General features: G+C 40.1%; 1 protein-coding gene across 1 annotated transcript in view; it reads left to right on the forward strand.

Annotated features, from left to right (window-relative positions):
• PHACTR4 (phosphatase and actin regulator 4) overlaps positions 1-16,714 on the forward strand; it is a 123,171-nt gene that overhangs the window by 24,451 nt on the left and 82,006 nt on the right. Inside the window, exon 2 of the mRNA XM_067460559.1 lies at positions 8,046-8,093. Within this exon, the coding sequence (XP_067316660.1) occupies positions 8,066-8,093 (28 nt within the window). The 5' untranslated portion in view covers positions 8,046-8,065. The remainder of the gene's footprint in view (positions 1-8,045; positions 8,094-16,714) is intronic.

Raw genomic sequence — 16,714 nt, forward strand, 5'->3', positions numbered from 1 at the left:
TTGACACAAAGGTGTGCAACAACACTAGCAAGTTGCCTAAGACTATTACCAGTCAACTCACTCTGTGGAAAAACTAGATTGGAGAATGCTGTCTTTACAGTGTCTTCTGAATGCTATTCTCACCAACTCAATTGTAAATTTTGATATATGTATGATGAGGCCTTCAGGGTTGTATGTATGTATGTGTTATATTTATTTCTTGTTTTTGTTGTAGTGGACTCAAGGTGGTATTTATATATGTCCTTCTCTCTGTCTTCACAAAAGTCCTGTGAGACGGGTCAGGCAAAGTGTAGTCATTGACAGAGAAGAGTAAGGAACTATCGTCAATTTTATTAACATTCTACTTCGAAATATCAAACACCCATTGTGCTAACAAATATCTGAAATTGTGGTTTTTTTATCCCTATCACTGCTATTCATTGAAAAAAATACACCATGAAGTGTAGGTTATGAAAAAGGCTTATCATGGGCTTTAAATGTGTTCAAGTTTCCAATTTAACAAATAAGTTTTGGATTATCTTCTTTGTCTGAAGGATTTATTCTGATTTGGCAGCATAAGCCTCTGAGAAATAAAAACCATTTTTGAAAATCCGCTTTATTTCCATTGAACCTCTTGGCTGCAAAGCTGGGCAGAATCTTTGCTTGGGAAATATTCTATGTGGTCCCTTTTCTATGTTGAAGATGACTGGACATTTTGACAAAAAACCATTAGCCTGTTTGCTTAGAAGCAAAAAAGGATTGGGACAGTGGCTCGGGACCCCATCTTTTTCCTGTTTGCAGGCTGAGGAGCTCTTTGTTGGATTTGTTGTGAACCTTTTGAGGATTATTTACTTTTGCTATTACAGTCCAATACAGCAATTGAAAAGTAATCCTCCAAGTTAAACATTAAAGAAACAGCTATATATTCCATGAGCAAAATCCAAATTGGGCAATATCATAACCAGACCACTAAAATATCATTCGAGCAGTGTTTCTCAACCTTCCTAATCCCACAAACCCTTAATGCAAGTTCCTCATGTTGTGATAACCCCCAACCATAAAATTATTTTCGTTGCTACTTCATAACTGTAATTTTGCTACTGTTATGAATCGCAATGTACATATCTGATATGCAGGATGTATTTTCATTCACTGGATCCAATTTAGCACAAATATGTGATATGCCCAAATTTGCATACGAGTGGGATTGGGGAGGGGGGAATGATTTTGTAATTTGTGAGTTGTCGTTGCTGGGATTTATAGTTAACCTACAATCAAAGAGCATTCTGAACTCCACCAATGATAGAATTAAGCCAAACTTCCCACACAGAACCCTCATGCATTGAAGGGACTTGCTGACTTGAGCCTCCCTCCCGCCTCACGTGCTCTCCCTTGCCAGCACATGCGCACCATGCTGCCATGCACCAAGTATGCCTGCTCTCCCCTCCCCACTTGGAATCTCAGAAACAGCCTTTCCCTTGGCTGTGAAGCCATCCAATCACAGAAGATGAGGGCTTTTTGGTGGTAGGATTCGCCGTCTGTTTCCAAAAAGGAAGAGAAGGACAGGAGGAGAGATTTTCAGCCTTCTTTGCCAAAGGGGTTCCTAAGACCATCGGAAATATATGTTTCTGATGGTTTATGGTGACCCCTCTGAAACCCCCTCATGACTCCCCCCCCCCCCCCCCGGGTCCCGTTCCCCAGGTTGAGAAACGCTGCACTCAGGTCTTACAGGTCTTTATCAATCTGAATATGGGAATATGGGAATAGGGCTAGGAAGGACCAGAACAATTGTGAAGTCATCCTAGCAAGATGTTGAAGCCACGTGATCTGTAATTAAGAGTTAAATTCCAAACTAATGCTAACAATCAAAATCATAAAAATCACGTTTTAAAAAGTCCAAACACTAAACAAAAAATAGTATGGGATGTCAGACAGGTGTACACAGATGTTGAAAAGTTACTTTAAAAAAACAATTAGTTTCCAGATTAATTACTTTAAAACGCATTTAGTTTCCTTATATTTTCAGATGTAAAGCCTGCTTGTTTGTGGCTACTTGTTTGTGGCTGCAGTTCAAGTATTGTGGACACTTAACATTTTTGGTTAAATGTCTTTTCCCTGGCTCCAGTTGGTGAATCTCAGAGGTACAGTGAAAAACAAACTAGATCTTGTAAATCCAATGCCTGCCCAATCACTTAGTACAAAGTGTATTCACAATTTAACTTCAATGAAACTAGCTTTTTATAGTTCGGCTTTAATAAATACGTCAGATATTGTATATGCTATGCTATAAATGCAATGTTTCCAAAGCAAAAAAATACATTTAAGTTTGATGTGTAAATAAGTGTTGGATATACAGTATTTTGGGTCACCTGGTGGCTCAGTGGGTTAAACCACTGAGCTGCTGAACTTGCTGACTGAAAGGTTGGCGGTTCGAATCCGGGGAGCAGGGTGAGCTCTCGCTGTTAGGCCCAGCTTCTGCCAACCTAGCGGTTTAAAACCATGCAAATGTGAGTAGATCAATAGGTACCGCTTTTGCGTAAAAGTAATGGCACTCCAGGCAGTCATGCTGGCCACATGACCTTGGAAGTGTTTACAGACAACGCCGACTCTTCAGCTTAGAAATGGAGATGAGCACCAACCCCCAGAGTTGGACATGACTAGACTTAATACAAAAGACAATGGATTCCCACAATCCCAACAAACACAAATCCACTTGTTGGGTTTGTTATGACTAGACTTAATGTCAGACAAAACCTTTACTTTTACCTTATACAATATTTTGGTTCTTTCTCCTGCAACCAGCCATGACTTCAACATTTATAGAAAATTAGCATTAGTTCTGTGGACTGTATTTTGTTGTAAATATCACTTATGCTGATCTTGGATATCTTTTTCCCAGTAATATATATACCTGGTACTTGCCATTTTGCAAATAGTTACTACTTGTTGACAATGGATTCCTGTTATTCCTTCCTTTCTGCAGCCATTGTTACTATCCCAATTTATCTGTCTAGTGTTGTCAAAGCACAGGGCAGGTGGCGTTCAGAGAAAGACATAGGATCATAAAATGGGAAGAGACCCCAAGGGCTACCTGGTCTAACCCCTTGCCATGCAGGTAAAGCACAATCAAAACACTCCCAACATATTTCCTGGGATGCCTTTGTTTCAAACTCTCCAGAGAACATGACCCCATTGGACTCCCAGGCATCAGATTTCACTGCCAAGCAGCTCTTGCTATCATGAAATTCTTCCTAATGTTTAGGTGGAATCTCTTTTCCTGCTGTTTGAAACCATTGATTCATGTCCTACTCTCCAGAGTAGCAGATAACAAGCCTGCCTGCTCCTCAATATGAAAGATTTGCTGAAAGATTCAGTGACAGGGAAACGGAATAGTCTGAAAATAACAAGTAGGCTCAAATGTCTCCACAGGATTGTAGAAGAGAGTTCAAGGACAATCTTTAAACACCCACTATTGGAATTAAAAGTAAATTCAGTCTATGTTATCTTTGTACAACGCAGCAGCCAATTATGGACTCCACCCGCAAAGTAAAGTTTCTGCTACTATATAAATAATGTACTTCTTTATATCGCACCATGGACTCAGTGCCTGCAATAGAGGTGTGTCTTGCAAAGGGTAACAGCAAGGCATTATTATTATTATGTGTATTTATTCCCTGTTTTTTTCTCCCTGAAAAGCAGTCTCAAAGCAGCTTACATTAAAACAGTGTTTTTCAACCTGGGGGTTAGGACCTCTGGGGGGAGTCACAAGGGGGGTGTCAGAGGGGTCGCCAAAATCCATAAGAAAATACAGTATTTTATGTTGGTCCTGGGAGTTCTGTGTGGGAAGTTTGACCCAATTCTATAGTTAGTGGAGTTCAGAATGCTCTTTGATTATAGGGGAACTATAAATCCCAGCAACTACAACTCCCAAATGTCAAAACCTATTTTCCCCAAACCCCACCAGTGTTCACATTTGGGCATGCCAAGTTTGGTCCAGATCCATCATTGTTTGAGTCCATAGTGCTGTCTGGATGTAGGTGAACTACATCTCTAAAACTCAAGGTCAATGCCCACCAAACCCTTCCAGTATTTTCTGTTGGACATGGGAGTTCTGTGTCAAGTTTGGTTTAATTCCATCATTGGTGGAGTTCAGAATGCCCTTTGATTGTAGGTGAACTATAAATCACAGCAACCACAACTCCCGAATGAAAAACCAATCCCCCCAATTCCACCAGTATTCAAATTTGGGTGTATTGGATATTTGTGCCAAATTTGGTCCAGTGAATGAAAATACATCCTGCATATCAGATATTTACATTTCAATTCAGAAAAGTGGCAATTAAAATAATATTATGTTTGGAGGTCACCACAACATGAGGAACTGTATTAAGGGGTCACAACAGGAGGAAGGTTGAGAAACACTGCATTAAAAGCATTTTCAATAAGAGTTAAAATTCAAAGATACTGTATAAAACATTAAAATAGAATCAATCAAACATCAATGTTATTAATTAAAAATTCACAGTTACAATCCTTCAAAGGTCCCCCATGACATTCTCACAAAGAAGCCAGTAAAATGTGGGCTAGAACACTGCTTCTTAAATTGTGGCTCCAGACCCTAAATGGACTTCCCTTAGCTCAGTATTGAGGTTTAAAAAATATTGGCAACAGTGAAAGGTTTCCGAACACCAGCCACTTACACAAATTTGTTAGCACCAACATAGGTAGAATCATAGAATCCTAGAGTTGGAAGAGACCTGGTGGGCCATCCAGTCCAACCCATTCTGCCAAGAAGCAGGAAAATCACATTCAAGGCACCCCCGATAGATGGCCATCCAGCCTCTGCTTCAAAGCCTCCAAAGAAGGAGCCTCCACCACACTCTGGGCAGACAGAGATCCACTGCTGAACAGCTGTCTCTCACAGTCAGGAAGTTCTTCTTCATGTTCAGATGGAATATCCTTTCCTGTAGTTTGAAGCCATTGTTCCATTGCGTCCTAGTCTCCAGGGCAGCAGAAAGGAAACCTGGTCTATCCTCTCTATGACTTCCCCTCATCTCTTTGTGTCCAATTCTGGGCACCACAATTGAAGGGAGATATTGACAAGCTGGAATGTGTCCAGAGGAGGGCAACTAAAATGATCAAGGGTCTGGAGAAAAAGCCCTATGAGGAGCGGCTTAAAGAGATGGGCATGTTTAGCCTGAAGAAGAGAAGGCTGAGAGGAGACATGATAGCCATGTATAAATATGTGAGAGGAAGCCACAGGGAGGAGGGAGCAAGCTTGTTTTCTGCTGCCTTGGAGACTAGAACGCAGAACAGTGGCTTCAAACTACAAGGAAGGAGATTCCATCTGAACATTAGGAAGAACTTCCTGACTGTGAGAGCTGTTCAGCAGTGGAACTCTCTGCCCCGGAGTGTGGTGGAGGCTCCTTCTTTGGAAGCTTTTAAACAGGCTGGATGGCCATCTGTCGGGGGTGCTTTGAATGCAATTTTCCTGCTTCTTGGCAGGAGGTTGGACTGGATGGCCCATGAGGTCTCTTCCAACTCTATGAATCTATGATTCTTGATCCATGGCCCTCATCATCTCCTCTCAGTCTTCTCTTTTGCAGGCTAAACATGCCCAGCTCTTTAAGTTGCTCCTCATAGGGCTTGTTCTCCAGACCCTTGATCCTTTGAATCGCCCTCTTTCTCTGGACACATTCCAGCTTAGAGTCAACATTTCTCTTCAATTGTGGTGTCCAGAATTGGACACAGTGGGATTATAGGCAGAAGAGAGGGGGAGCGTGACTTCCCTGGATCTATGCACTAGACTCCTATTGATGCAGGCCAAAACCCTATTGGCTTTTTTGCTGCCACATGGCATTCCTGGCTCATGTTCCCCTTCCTCTGCACGAAGACTCCAAAATATTTTTCACACATCCTTCTGTTTACCCAGGGATCATCCCTCATTTTGTATCTCTGCATTTCATTTCTTGTGCCGAAGTGGAGTCTCTTGCATTTGTCCCTGTTGAACTTCATTTTGTTAGTTTTGACCCATCATCTCTCTAATCTGTTAAGATAGTTTTGAATTTTGCTCCTGTCTTCGTGCAGTGTTTACAGTGGACTCTGCAGAAAATGCTTCAGCTATACTCCATAGAAAGGAAAATCAGCCTATTAGCAGTCCTAGCCAATGCTGATTTATTATCAGTAAATGTTTCATTTTTATACTGATTGAAGGTTTATGTACGAAGAGCAGAGTTCATAATTTTCACTCTGCAGGGCCAATTCAGAACCCTGGATCACATCTGCCAGCAGTAGCAACCCTTAAACCACATCTAATACTTCCGTTTGATGGTTTCACTACAGCACAGATTCCAACTCTCATTCTGCCATTGTATGATAGCTCAGTTTCGCTTCCCTTTCAGAATGTTTACTGAGCTTTGCTTATATCAAGAGGCTTGTGTGTGCTAGGAATATTAATCTGCTCTTGACACTCCCCTTACTGACTAGTCAACACATATGCCCCGAAGATAGGTGTTTACTGAGCTTTATTTATATCAAGAGATTTGTGTGTGTTAGGAATATTAACTCTTCTCAGAATGCTTCTTGCTGAGTGTTCAACACATATGCTCCAAGGACATCTGCAAAACCGAAACTCTTGCTCTTGTTAATAGTTCTCAAGTCGACTCAGACTTATGGTGAGCATGTCATTGAGTGAACACCAAGTCACTCTATCATCAGTGTCTCTACTCAGGTCTTGTAGACTCAGAAATGTGGTTTTCTAGATTGAAGAAGGGGGCCTTTAAAATGCGGAAGCAGGAAGGTCCTGAGTTGCACACCCTTTACCTACTCTTTAAGCTCTAGTGCAGTGGTTCTCAACCTGGGGGTCGCAAGAGGGTGTCAGAGGGATCATCAAAGACGATCAGAAAACACATTATTTTCTTTCGGTCATGGAAGTTCAGTGTGGAAAGTTTGGCTCAGTTCTGTCATTGGCAGGGTTCAGAATGCACTTTGATTGTAGGTGAACTATAAGTCCGAGCAATTACCACTCCCAAATGTCAAGGTATATTTTCCCCAAACTCCACCAGTGTTCACATTTGGGCACATTGATTATTTGTGCCAAGTTTGGTCCAGATCCATCATGGTTTGAGTACACAGTGCTCTTTGGATGTAGGTGAACTACAACTCCAAAACTCAAGGTCAATGCCTACCAAACCCTTCTAGTATTTTCTGTTAGTCATGGGAGTTCTATGTGCCAAGTTTGGTGCAATGTCATCATTGGTGGAGTTCAAAATGCTCTTTGATTGTAGGTGAACTTTACATCCCAGCAACTACAACTCCCAAATGATTAAATCAATTTCCCCCAACCCCACCAGTATTCAAATGTGGGCGTATTGGGTATGTATGCCAAATTTGGTCCAGTGAATAAAAATACATCCTGCATATTGGATATTTACATGACGATTCATAACAGAAGCAAAATTACAGTTGTGTAGTAGCAACGAAAATAATATTATGGTTGGGGGTCACCACAACATTTTTTTTTTGTCGTGTCAGGAGCGACTTGAGAAGTTGCAAGTCGCTTCTGGTGTGAGAGAATTGGCCGTCTGCAAGGACGTTGCCCAGGGGACGCCCGGATGATTTTTTTTGGGATGTTTTGATGTCCACAACATGAGGAACTGTATTAAGGGGTCGCGGCATTAGGAAGGATGAGAAACACTGCTATGGTGTTATGATGCCCTGTATCTGTCCATCTGTAATGTAGTTTTTCTCTCTTCCTGCTGCCTTGGATTTTGTGGGCCTTCACGTCATCATTTCTGCTCTTTGGCACCACATATGAAAAGGGCTTTGTGGATATGATCATCAATTGGTTCCATTCTCCAAGTCAGAGAACAACTGACCCTCGTCAATGAGAATGGTGAATGGGAATGTTGGATTTAGCCCTTTGGACATCAGAGGAAAATGTGTTATAAGGACCTGAATGTAAAATTTGTTTATCTGAATGTTCAAGTGTCTAAAGTTAAACAAAGTTGTGATTGAATGTAATTTGTGAGTTTCTTTCTGATCCTTTCTCTCTCTCTCTTTTGCAGCATTTGCTCTGGAAGTCAGGATGTCTCAGGAAACGGAAGATAGTATTGGTAAGTGTCGGTTTAATTTTCCAATCCATTTTTGTTATGTCTCCTCTTCCTGGTCATCATAAATTTTAAGTGTAAATCTGAACACAATGGGAACCCAGAGGCATGAGCTTGTACAGAATGGGAGCCTAGAGCCGCAGGCTAATATAGTTTGCCAAGGTTGCCAAGTCACTGCTGAAAAGTCCACGTGCTGGGAAAATTCCATGTAGCTAGCAAATTTGATAGAAGTTTTGACTTCTAGGCATCCGTTGATCACATACAACCGCCTGTAAGGTAAACAAGCATTCCTTGGTACATAACCTATTTCCCAGTCTCTTTCCATGCAACCTTCACAGTATGAGATTATTCTTTTGGAAGAATTTCCCTAGGACCAGGAGACACAAACAAAAGAGTTGGAAAAATTTATTTTGAGTGGGAGGGATTTCCACAGGCAAAGTGGCTTGCCCAGGATAAATTTGCTTATGTCTGTGTGATACTATCTAACAAATAAACCTGGTCAGTTTTTTAAATTGAAGGAAATTGTCAGAAAGAGACATTAATTGTTTTTCTCTTGAATTCAGCCAAACTATCAACAATCCAGCATCACCACAGCTTTGCTTTGTAAAAAATATGTTTGTAAGTAAGATGTACTTTCCCCCCATATACACATATCTAAAAATGGGTTGATCTTAGAATCAAAGAATCCTCCATATTGTTATATATAAAAGCTCAGCCTGCGTATGTTTGTGCTTGCAAAACTCGAAAAGTAGTCAGTTGAGTGACTTGACCTTTCAGCACAATATTGCATTCCATAGTAAAATGAAATTTTGACACAACGTGGCATTCGAAAACATGTGTGTATTTTGAGTAAAACAAGCAGTCCGGGAATAAACAAAGTAGTATTTGTGATGTCCAAAGCAACCATTCACAATCTAGCTTTCAGTATAAGAAATGAAAACTGAGCTCTAGCAACCAATCGCTGCACAGATTTCCTTTCATCTCAGCAGTAAAAGAAATAACAACCCATCACAGTGCAGCTTTCCTTTTGCCTCAGCACTATAAGAAAAAACCAAGAAATCACAGAGCAGCTGTCTTTTCACTTCAGCAGTGAAAATAAAATGAAAGCTGAACTGTGATTGGTTGTTATTGGCATACCACTCATACCAACCAACGTGGCGTTCGAGTACTAACAACTTCAATTTCCAATACGCTGTGCATTTGCTATGACTATCAATAAAGCTCAGGGGAAATCTTTGCAAGTGTGCGGTTTGAATTTAGAAAACAATTGCTTCTCTCAGGGGCACATATATGTTGCATGCTCCAGAGTCGGTAAACTGTCAGATCTTTCAGTTCTTGTGGGTTTTTTCAGGCTATATGGCCATGTTCTAGAGGCATTTCTCCTTGGCCATATCGCCCGAAAAAACCCACAAGAACTGAGTGATTCTGGCCATGAAAGCCTTCGACAATACATTGTCAGATCTTTATGTTTATGCAGAAAACGGACAAACCAAAAATGTAGTCACTCCACTAGCTTTACAATAAAAATGATTTCTGTATGAAACCCTTTTTTTTTCTTTCCTTTTTAAAATATTTTTATTATTTAATCATGATTTAATACATTTGTTATACATTGTTTGTTTTACAGCAGATACATATTATTCGATACAACCTGCCATACTTTTGGCATCTAGTGTTATTTTTCTGCTTATACATATTGTCTCTCTCTCACCGCTGTGCTCCCCACCCTCCTCCCAAGCCACAGCTTTTACGTATCATCTGTCCAAAATTTCAATTCTTCTTGCGGAGGTAACTTTCCTTCTTTGTTTTTAAATCCTTTTTCAATAAATTTTCTCCATATATCATCAAAATCACTTTATTTCCATATACCTCTTTTAACTTTTAATATACACGTCAGTTTATCATTTATTGCCAGTTTCCATACTTCCTTGTACCACTCCTCTATTTGTATATTTATTTCCTTTTTCCAGTTCCTTGCTATAAGCAGTCTTGCTATTGTTAATAAATTTGTTATCGCTTCTTTATCCTCTTTTTTCAATTGTTTATTATTATATAATCTATACTAGGACTTCTTTCTATTTTAATATTCATTATATCTTCTATTTCTCTAAATACTTTCCCCCAAAAAATATCTACATATTTACATTGCCACCACATATGTATATATGTTCCTGATTCTTGACATCCTCTCCAACAATTTTTTGAATAGTTTTTATTTATATGTGCTATTCTTACTGGTGTTAGGTACCATTTCCATATTAACTTGTAATAATTTTCTTTAAACCATATTGATAAGTTCTTTAGATGTCTTTGTCTCCATAATTGTTGTCACTCTGTTTCATTTATTTTTATCCCTAAATCTTCTTCCTAGACCTCCTTGAGGGTGTTATTTTTTGTTTTTCCTTCCTTTATTTCAATTATTATCTTATATATTTTACTAGTTATTCCTTTCCAATTTTCATGCTCCTCTACAACCCTTCCATTTTGTATTATTTGTTCAAATTGGTTAAGCTTACTTCCACTTTTATTATTTTTTTCCCCAATTATTAAACCATTGTTGTAATTGTATACAATGGAACCATGTCAATTTTATTTCTCTAAATACTTCCTTTCCTTTCACGTAGACACAGCCATGCAAGACAGGGTATTGAGTTGAATGATGTGTTCTCTCAGTGAATCTATGTTCGCAACAATATTTTTATTTTCTATCTCATTTATTTCATATCAGAGACTGAGACACAGCGAAGCGTGGTTGGGTTTATCTAGTATGTATGTGTGTGTGTATATATATACACACACACATATACACATACATACATAAGTAAAGGTTTCCCCTGACATTAAGTCTAGTTGTGTCCGACTCTGGGAGGTGGTGCTCATCTCCATTTCTAAACCAAAGAGCCAGCATTGTCTGTAGACATCTCCAAGGTAATGTGGCCAGCATGACTGCATAGAGCGTCATCACTTTCCCACTGGAGCAGTACCTATTGATCTACTCACATTTGCATTTTTTCAAACTGCTAGGTTTGCAGAAGATGGGGCTAACAACGGGAGCTCACCCTGCTCCCTGGATTCGAACTGTCAACCTTTCAGTCAGCAAGTTCAGCAGCTCAGAGGTTTAACCGCTGCACCACCAGGGGGCCCATACATATACATACATACACACATATTTTTTCTGTTGGTGGTAATGAAATTAGTGTGTTCCTTACAGTCAATAGTGTCTTATAATCTAAGAGACATGATGTGTCCTTTGAGTGAAATTAGATTCTATAGGCATGTTTGTCTGGCAATGAGATCTGCTTGAGATAAATAAATCTCTCCATTGGCATGAATAACCATAGTGTTCCTTTTTAAAAAATAATAGTCACGTACAAAAAGTGAGTGTAAAATGGATAATTTGTTCATCTGTCGACCAGGTTTTGAAGTAGAAATGTGGGCATGGCTGTTGTTTTGTGATGGCCTTTGCCTATTATCCCAGTGCTTGGGAATTAGGAAGCACGGTTCTGCAGAGTGGTGTGCAAGTGCCCATTGTGGAAAGGGTTTGTTCTGGAAAGGCCAGCTTAGGACACAGCAGAAATCGGTCTCTAAGATTCTAATGACTTGGTTGGCATGGCTTCAGCTTCCTGTCTGTCCTGGAGTCTGTGCACTGAAATATCTTCGTGCTGGTTCTCCCAGTGTCAGCAGAGTTGCTACTACTGTGTATTACCATTGCTCTTTCAAATAAATGTATTTCCACTGACAGTGTCCTCTCGTATCTGCTGCATAATGATCTAAGGACAAGATTAGTGTTCATGGTTGAACAAGTCCTATCCCTGAGGCATTACAGTGCCTTTACAATGCAGCAACGGTACTTGCAAAACTTTTCTGCCTGAACATAATCAGTTAAAGCAGAAATACTCCTGTTAGTAGGTTAACTTCCTTCATGCACTGTTAAAATAGTCGCCTTGGCAATATAAGTTTTCAGCTGTAGGAGACAATCATTTTACAATTCAAGACCCAAGAGAACTGTTCTCTCAGTATATCTATCTATCTATCTATATCTATCTATCTATCTATCTATCTATCTATCTATCTATCTTTATTTATTTATTTGCTTTATTTTTATACCGCATTTTTCAGCCTAATTCGGTGACTCAATGCGGTTTACAATGCAATTTTGTTACAATAACAATTAGTTAAAAACACAGTATACACAACGGACAATACAAACAACACAACAACACAACATAGTCATCAACGCCTCAGTAAAAATCAGATTCCGTTCTCGTAATCCTTCTACCATTCCTTGTTCATTTATACTGTCTTCATGAGTTCAATTGCCATGTTGACCGAACGCCTGTTCATAGAGCCACGTCTTGACCTTCCTCCGGAACTCCAGCAATGAAGGGGCCTGCCTGATGTCTACGGGTAGGGCATTCCATAGCCGAGGGGCCACCACCGAGAAGGCCCTGTCCCTCGTCCCCGCCAGCCGCGCCTGCAACGCAGGCGGGACCGAGAGCAGGGCCTCCCCGGACGATCTTAACGTCCTCGTCGGTTCATAGGTGGAGATGCGTTAGGAGAGGTAAGCAGGGCCGGAACCGTTTAGGGCAAAATGCTCTGTGCATAATGAGTACCTTAAAAACAAAAGAACCAATGAATGAAATCACACCAAATTCGGCAACAAAACGTCTCACAAGACAAGGAGTGACCATCACTCAAAAAGTTATGATTTTGTCATTTGAGAGTTGTAGTTGCTGGGATTTATAGTTTACTTACAATCAAAGAGCATTCTGAACTCCACCAGTTATGACGTAGCAACAGAAATAATTGTATGGTTGGAGGTCACCACAAAATGAAGAACTGTATCAAGGGGTCACAGCATTAGAAAGGTTGAGAAACACTGCCTTAGGGGGAGAAAATTATATTACATGTAATATTACTAATAATATTACAATACTAGCTGTACCCGCCACGTGTTGCTGTGGCCAATCTTCCCTCCCTCTGTCTCTCCTTCTTTCTTTCTCTCCTTCCTTCCCTCTTTTTCTTTTCCATCTTTCCCTTCTTCCTTCCTTCTCTACCTGTTTCTTTCCTCCCTTCCTTTGCTATTTGGTTCCATCCTTCCTTCTCTCCTTCCCTCCCTCTTTCGTTCCTTCTTTCCTTCCCTCTCTCTTTCCTTCCTTCTTTCACTTTTTAATTTCCTTCTCTCCTTCCTTCCTTCTTTACCTTTCTTTCTTTCCTTCTCTCCTTCCCTTCTTCTTTCCCTCTTTCTCTCTCTCCTTCTCTCCTTCCTTCCCTCCCTCTTTCAGTGTATTTGTGTTTTGTGTGTATATATATGCATATATGTGTGTGTATATATTTGTGTATGCGTGTACATATGTGTGTTTGTGTCTATATGTGGTTTTGTGTATGCATTGTAATGTATTTTTGGCTTTTTTGGCTTTTTAAGACTCTTTTGCTGTGTTTTTCAATGTCTTTATGAGTGATGGTCATGCGTTGGACTGATAGGTGTCTTGTGGCCAAATCTGGTGTCAATTCGTCCAGTGGTTTTTAAGTTATGTTAATCCCACAAACAAACATTACATTTTTATTTATATAGATAATGGTATAGTACAATATAGTAATATATAATGCTAATATTGTACTATGATAATCTATCTATATATATATATATATATATAAATGCTCTGTGCATAATGAGTAGCTTAAAAACAAAAGAACAAATGAATGAAATCACACCAAATTTGGCAACAAAATGTCTCACAATGCAAGGAGTGACCATCACTCAAAAAATTATGATTTTGTCATTTGGGAGTTGTAGTTGCTGGGATTTATAGTTCACCTACAATCAAAGAGCATTCTGAACTCCACCAACGATGGAATTGAACCAAACTTGGCACACAGAACTCCCATGACCAACAGAAAATACTGGAAGGGTTTGGTGGGCATTGACCTTGAATTTTGGAATTGTAGTTCACCTCCATCCAGAGAACACTGTGGACTCAAACAATGATGGATCTGGACCAAACTTGGCACAAGCACTCAATACGCCCAAATGTGAACACTGGTGGAGTTTGGGGGAAATAGACCTTGACATTTGGGAGTTGTAGTTACTGGGATTCACAGTTCACCTACAATCAAAGAGCATTCTGAACCCCATGAACGACAGAATCGGGGCAAACTTCCCACACAGAACCCCCATGACCAACAGAAAATACTTAAGGCCATCCAATACAACTCCCTTCATCAGGGCAAGAAAACGTAATCAAAGTCCTCCTGACAAAGTGCCATCCAGCCATAGATTAGATAGATAGATAGATAGATAGATAGATAGATAGATATGATTTACACATACACAGATATAGTATCATAGATTTGAAAGGGACCCTTAAAGAAGGACAATTATACCTTGCATGTTCTGGGGTGGGCAAACCAGACCCTCTCCACATCAACACTGACAAAGAAACAGCAAGAAATACTGTTTACCCACAAGCATAAAGAAATTACATATATTAGAAACCAACACTTTCTCATTACTTTATTTTTCAGATCACCAGAGTGGGCCACAGCAATGCGTGGCAGGGGACAGCTAGTCTATAATATGTGAACATATGTTCAGGGAGACATGGCTGGACACTTCAGTTTTTGAGGAGAGTACTTATCCTTGCCATCAGGAATCCTGAAAGATAATTCTTTGTGCATATGGTTTTACCTGTCAGATTTCAGAACATGTGATCAGGTTACACAGACACAGTTTTGGGGCGTGAACTTGTATGTTCAGACTCTACGTGGTTATTTGTTTAGAACTGAGATCTGGACTATGTTTCTGAAACAGAGGGCATCTTAATCCATTCCTTTATGCCAGGAGTCTTGGCCAATTCCTGCTCAGGTGAAGAACAGATAAGAGTTATGTCCAAACCTAGAATTTGGTTTATTGAAACGCCACGATTCATAAACTGTTTTTAAACAGTTTCTTGTTTGTTTATAACGCTGGCCTGTTCAGAAACACAATTCTGGGTTTCAGCATAATGTTAAAACTGTCCATACTTGTTTTATTGGCTGAACAAATGGGAAAGAGCAAATAGACTGGATGTTGACAGTGAAGCAAAGCTTTAAGTCAGGGGTCCTCAAACTAAGGCCCGAGGGCCAGATACAGCCCTCCAAGGTCATTTACCCGGCCCTTGCTCAGGGTCAACCTAAGTCTGAAACAACTTGAAAGCACACAACAACAACAACAACAATCCTATCTCATCAGCCAAAAGCAGGCCCACACTTCCTGTTGAAATACTAATAAGTTTATATTTGTTAAAATTGTTCTTCATGTTAATTATTGTATGGTTTTTAAGTGTTTTCTGCACTACAAATAAGATGTGCAGTGTGCATAGGAATTCATTCATGCTTTTTTCAAATTATAATCCGGCTCTCCAACAGTTTGAGGGACTGTGACCTGGCCCTCTGTTTAAAAAGTTTGAGGACCCCTGCTTTAAGTTATGTCACTTGTTTTGAGTCTGATGCTTTTCCCCTTATTTGCTTGCTTGCATTTCCGAGCCAGGTGACTTAGGTGATTCTTGCCCTTTGCTATTTGTTTTGTGATTGCATAAACATGTGCCTTATTGGCCACGAGGGGGATCCCTAGAATTACTGTTCATGCATTTTGGCGGAGCCTGGGATTGCAGAAAGAGTTCTGCTTGGGTGCCCCTTTGAATAGGGAATGTACTCTAAGCAAATCTTGCCAAGAAAACCCCATGACATGTTTTGCCTTAGTATGCAAAGGGATCTTGTCGCGCAATAGGGGCCAACTGGGAGAACAAAGTTGGCTGCATAAGCTTTCATAGACAGAGTCTATTTCCTTACATGCAAGCTAGGAGACTCTAAGGCAGTGTTTCTCAACCTGGGGATCGGGACCCCAGGGGGCTCGCGAGGGGTTGTCAGAGAGGTCACCAAAGACCAACAGAAAACAGTATTTTCTGTTGGTCCTGAGGGTTCTGTTTGGGAAGTTTGGCCCAATTCTATCTTTGGTGGGGTTCAGAATGCTCTTTGATTGTAGGTGAACTATAAATCCTAGCAACTACAACTCCCAAATGTCAAGGTCTGTTTTCCCCAAACTCCACCAGTGTTCACATTTGGGCATATTTAGTATTTGTGCCAAGTTTGGTCCAGGTCTGTCATGGTTTGAGTCCACAGTGCTCTCTGGATGTAGGTGAACTACAACTCCAAAACTCAAGGTCAATGCCCACCAAACCCTTCCAGTATTTTCTGCTGGTCATGGGAGTTGTGTCTGTCAAGATTGGTTTGATTCCATCGTTGGTGGAGTTCAGAATGCTCTTTGATTGTGTGTGAACTATAAATCCCAGCAACTACAACTCCCAAATGACAAAATCAATCTCCCCTAAACCCACCAGTATTTAGATGTGGGTGTATCGGGTATTTGTGCCAAATTTGGTCCAGGGAATGAAAATACAACCTGCATATCAGATATTTACATTACGATTCAGAACAGTAGCAAAATTATAGTTATGAAATAGCAACAAAATTAATTTTAGGGTTGGGGGCCACCACCACACCAAGGGTTAACTGGACCCTCTCCCAAATGTAATTTAATTATTGTTAACTTACATTGTTTTGCTCTTTGTGAGAGCATGATTATGGTT

Source organism: Anolis sagrei, chromosome X (genome assembly GCF_037176765.1).
Source record: "Anolis sagrei isolate rAnoSag1 chromosome X, rAnoSag1.mat, whole genome shotgun sequence".
Classification (NCBI taxonomy): domain Eukaryota; kingdom Metazoa; phylum Chordata; class Lepidosauria; order Squamata; family Dactyloidae; genus Anolis; species Anolis sagrei.